This window comes from Cannabis sativa, chromosome 1, assembly GCF_029168945.1.
Source record: "Cannabis sativa cultivar Pink pepper isolate KNU-18-1 chromosome 1, ASM2916894v1, whole genome shotgun sequence".
In the NCBI taxonomy this organism is placed as follows: Eukaryota; Viridiplantae; Streptophyta; class Magnoliopsida; order Rosales; family Cannabaceae; genus Cannabis; species Cannabis sativa.
The window spans coordinates 40,919,902-40,925,016 of record NC_083601.1 but is presented as its reverse complement, the minus strand read 5'-3'; the positions used below and the strand labels follow the sequence as shown (position 1 = coordinate 40,925,016).

At 31.3% G+C, this 5,115-nt stretch overlaps 1 protein-coding gene across 1 annotated transcript; it reads left to right on the top strand.

The window, feature by feature from the left end:
• The first annotated feature begins 880 nt into the window (after nucleotides 1-880).
• Nucleotides 881-4,709, top strand: LOC115707575 (inositol oxygenase 1). The gene is made up of 11 exons (XM_030635589.2): nucleotides 881-1,239; nucleotides 1,480-1,582; nucleotides 2,886-2,967; nucleotides 3,064-3,268; nucleotides 3,367-3,426; nucleotides 3,543-3,595; nucleotides 3,688-3,810; nucleotides 3,921-3,990; nucleotides 4,087-4,165; nucleotides 4,254-4,335; nucleotides 4,418-4,709. The coding sequence occupies exons 1-11, from the start codon at nucleotides 1,206-1,208 to the stop codon at nucleotides 4,442-4,444; spliced, it is 918 nt and encodes a 305-aa protein (XP_030491449.1). The 5' UTR covers nucleotides 881-1,205; the 3' UTR covers nucleotides 4,445-4,709.
• Nucleotides 4,710-5,115: the final 406 nt, after the last annotated feature.

The following is a 5,115-nucleotide window of genomic DNA, read 5'->3' as shown; positions in this document are numbered from 1 at the left end:
ATATAAATTTGCATTACATATTTAACTTATAGCATCTCTAATTGTATACCTATTTTACTAAATATGAAATATTTATTTAGTAATATATTTAATATAATATTTAGTATAAATTATTAAAATTGTTGCTAAATTAAATTAGTGTAATCATGGAGATTGTCTTAATACTCCATGAATAGTTAATAATTTTTTAAGTAGTTTAATGGGTAGTTAATAATTTTGTATAATAATTATTAAATTTAAAATAAATAAAAATTAATATTAAATTATACTAAGTGACATTTTAGTTAGGTAATATAATTTTTCAGCAATCCTTAGACTTAATGGTAATGTTAGGTAATGAATTTATTATTATTACAATTTTTAATTACTAATAAATATATGTAATGAATTTAGAAGTGCATATATTTTATTTGAACAAAATCAGTTCTCTATTTGATAAACCTGATCAATCGCCAAAGCAATAACAGAACGTCACGTGGTAGAAGATAAATATCTTAGACAGCGTCACAGCGATGTTTACGGTTCTCGGGTTGACACGTAGCAATCTCATGCTAGTTACGGACCGTCGGATCAGATACCCACTGCTCAACAAGAACTGGAATCCTGAGAGAGAGAAGCACGGGCGTGAAGGTGGCACCGCCGATAATGGCAACCACATTGAAATGTCAACCGCATAGCCTGATAACGCCAATTACCAACTTGACTCGATGCCACGTCAAGCGGGCCCCGCTTAATATGAGAACTTCTGGCTAAAAAATGTGATATGTAATCCAGCCAACCCTAGGCTGACTCAGTCATGACACACACGTATTCACTGGAACCCACCTCTCTTGAAGATTTTTTTAGTTTAATAATAATATTTAACAGCCAAACCCAAGTTTAAAGGGTTTAATATAGAGTCTCTCCTGGCGCCAACTTGCATGGAGGCCTGAATGACTGACATGTTTTACTTGCTTTTACTTTGGCGTAAAATTATGACACAGAGAAAATTATATTATTAAATAGAAAAAAAGTATGAAAACTAATTAATAGATTTTCAGGTAAGGACTCAGGTTCTCCGAATTCTCAGGGAAGGACTTCCGGCCAATTATAAATACCATACTTGCCCAATTGCAAATGCAAACCCAACTCCAACTCCAACTCTCTATTTCTCTGTTTTTTTCTTGTGTTTCTTTTATTATTTCTTGTCCGTTTCTCGATCCAGGATGACTATTCTCATTGAACAGCCTCACCAAATTGGTAATTTTCAAACTTGTTTAACTTTATTTTCCAATGTATAAATTCTTTAACGTTGTTCAATTTAAACATCCCCAAAGCTTACCATAATTTTATTCTCCGTTTTTTTATTTCTTTTTTTACGAAATTAACCAGGCTTATTGAGAAAAATATATATGAGAATTAATTTCAAAAATCAAGCCTTTTTTTTAGTAATAATAATTATTGTATTTCTCTTTTTTCTCATTCGTAATCTTTATACAGGAATAGAAGCAGAGGAAAAGAACGCCCTTATAGATGAGAAAGAACTGGCGTGGGATGGCGATTTTTTGGTGCCACAGACTAACTCTTTTGGGCACACCTTTAGGTTATCTCCTTTGCATTTTTCAAAAAGAATTATAGTGTGTTGCCCCCCTTTTATAAGTATTTTTGACTAGGATTATAGGCACCTGTTCTTGTCATATATACTAATATATAATCCAATCATATACACAAAAAAAACTATAATTTGTTCAATAAAAAAAATGTATGTATATCAAACTCTAATATTTTTATTTATTCTTAAGCTATAAATTTGACAAATTAATTATGATTTTTTTCTTTTGATTTAATTTAATATTTTTATGTATGTATATTTTAATGAATGAATGATTTTAATTTAATATAATGATAATAATGAATAAACACACACTAGAAAATCTTTTTCGTGATGCGAACATAGTCTTTATTTTTATTTTTATTTTTTAGTTCCAATTTTGACGGAGGTTCGTCATAAAATTTTAGGGACCCAAAATTGGAATAATAATACCTCTTAATTTTTTCGATATTTGATCATTAATCCTTGAAAAGAAAAAAATTCAAAGTTTTTAAATTATATTACCCATTAAGTCCTAATAATCTTTCACAATTTTTTTTAATGAAATTCTTAACAAACTTGGAATTTTGTCAATTTTATAAAAAAATTGGGGACTGAACGAAAAATAATATCTTAAAAACCTTGATAAGTGATAATAACAACAATCCATTATAGAAAAATGCAATCAACATGGGCCCTGTGGCCCATTCTTTCCGAGGAAATTACACTCTATACTCTTTTTATATTGTCCTCTTTTATTTTTACCCTCTTTTTTAAAGTCTATCATTTTTACCTCTTTTTTTAATCATTGTACCAATTTTGCCCCTGTCACTTCAAGATACTCTCCATGTGACTCTCTTATGTTAGGGTATTTTGGGTACAATACATATAAAAAGAGGTATGTTTCAAATAAATATAAAATTAGAGGCAAATATGGTTAATTGATTAATAAAAAAGGTATTTTTCAACTTACCTCATTCTTTCCTTAGCCTTAGTTTGAAATCTGGGTTTTCAACAAAACTAGCCCAATCAAATTGTTTTCGGCCCGTGTAATCAGGCCTTGGCCCACAGATCCTCATTATCCCGGCTCAAACAAGTGTGCCATATGACGTCTCAGCAAAAAAAGTGTGCCATATGACGAGAAAAATAGTGTCACAAGTGAAGTGTTTGGAAAGTGTAATGTTAATTAGTTAGTACAATACAAACTTGCTTTTAAACTTAGTGTTGAGTTAATTTAATACAATACGGAGATGGTGTAGATGCTCTTAATAAAGTATATTTATCCAAATTAATCGTATGTGAATGAAAATAACAGGGACTATGAGGTTGAAGGAGAGAGGCAGCCGGGTGTGGAGAACTTCTATAGGATTAATCACCTCAACCAAACATTTGATTTTGTAAGTATTTGGTTTCATTTTTTTTCTTTAAATGAAAGTTTGGTAACTCTTTTTTTAAAAAAAATAAATAATTAAATTTAATGTAATGTAATTTAGGTGAAGAAGATGAGGCAAGAGTACAGCAAACTAAACAGGATGGAAATGAGCATATGGGAATGCTGTGAGCTTCTGAATGATGTTGTGGATGAGAGTGATCCAGACTTGGATGAGCCTCAAATTGAACACTTGCTTCAAACTGCTGAAGCCATTAGAAGGGACTATCCCAATGAGGATTGGCTTCACTTAACTGGCCTTATCCATGGTATGTATTTATATAAACCTATTGTTGTTACCATTCAAGATTTGATTTTATATAACAATGGATTACCTAAGTTTGTATTCTGTATTGATTTGTTTTAGATCTTGGAAAGGTGCTTCTTCTTCCCAGCTTTGGAGGGCTTCCTCAGTGGGCTGTTGTAGGTAAGGAATAAGGGTTACATACAATCACTCTTTTTAGTTTACCACAAAAAGCTTATTTGTTTTCTATTATCTTCAACTTAATACGTCATATTAATCAATTGTGATTCATATTATAGGCGACACATACCCCGTTGGTTGTGCTTTTAATGACTCAATTGTTCACCACAAGGTACTTTTAACATAAAATTCAAGTTAAGCTTTCTACCAAATCTAGTTTATAATCTTTATTAACTAATAAGATGATCCCTTTTTTCTGTGAAGTATTTCAAAGAAAATCCAGATTACTACAATCCTGCTTATAACACCAAGTATGGAGTTTATTCAAAGAGATGTGGACTAGAAAATGTGCTGATGTCATGGGGTCATGATGACTACATGTACTTGGTACATCCTTTATACACTTATTCAAAGGGCATAAAACACTTATGAATTCATATATAAAAGAAAAGGGATAGACAAAACAGAGAAGCTGAAATTTGGGGTGTCATTTTCAGGTTGCCAAAGAGAATCATAGCACTCTACCTTCTGCTGCTCTTTTTATCATCAGATACCACTCATTTTATGGTAAGTAAAGAAATGGAAATTTACTTGTAAAATAGATTAGATTTGCCATAAAAAATGTTACCATTTCCATATTAAAATAGTATCTGGTGATTGCAGCATTACACAGTTCAGGGGAATACAGACACTTAATGAATGAAGAGGATTTTGAAAACTTGAAGTGGCTACACGTATTCAAGTAATTACCATTTCAGTAATTTGTACAAGATTTTCTCAGCTAGTCCAATTACTAACTAATACTATTTTCATTTTTCCCATCTTTGTAGCAAGTATGATCTATACAGCAAGAGTAAAGTTCGGGTTGATGTGGAGAAAGTGAAACCATATTATCTCTCCCTCATCAAAAAGGTAATTGCCACACACAATTGGTCTATATTTTTTTTTAGCTAATTAAATTGACCTCTTATGTTATACATTGCTACTGTTGCAGTACTTCCCTGCTAAGCTAAAGTGGTGAGAACTTAGAAGTGTAGCAGTTTTTGGTCCAAGATATAATGCTTGCACATCCAGTTCATACATCTTTGATGAGTACCTACCTGTTTGGCTTTAGCAATTGTGTTTAGAGTATATGATCTTTGAGAGTTGGTGTTGTAGTTTGCCCATTTGTGTTGTTTAGCTACAAGGTTCTCATGTAATTCTAGTAAGTTAACTAGTGATGCTTGTAAAATATCGATTGTTTAATAAAAGCATTATGCTCTGTTTCTATGGTTTTGAAATAATAATGAATGTTTTCTTTATATATATATATTATATATATATATATATATATTTATATATATATTATTGTTGTATTAGACCTCACCTGGACCACTTATTAATAAAGTTTACAGAGAAGAGAAGAAATACAAATAAATACAACTAAAGACCAGAACAGATCCTATGTGGCTTCGCCTCTAGTGGATCTAGATCTGGTTGTTAGTTACAACCGAAATTGTAACTAACTTCCAGATCTTTGATCAACCCTAATCTATAAGTATATAAAGGGACTAGAGCCTTACCAAATCCCTCAGTTGAGAGATACCAGAAGTCAGATTTGAGAGTTTTACTCTCAAAGTTACAGATCCAGATTGTACATGCAAAAGAAAACACAAGAGAGTTAGTGAGATTGTGAGAAAACCAAAAGGAAAA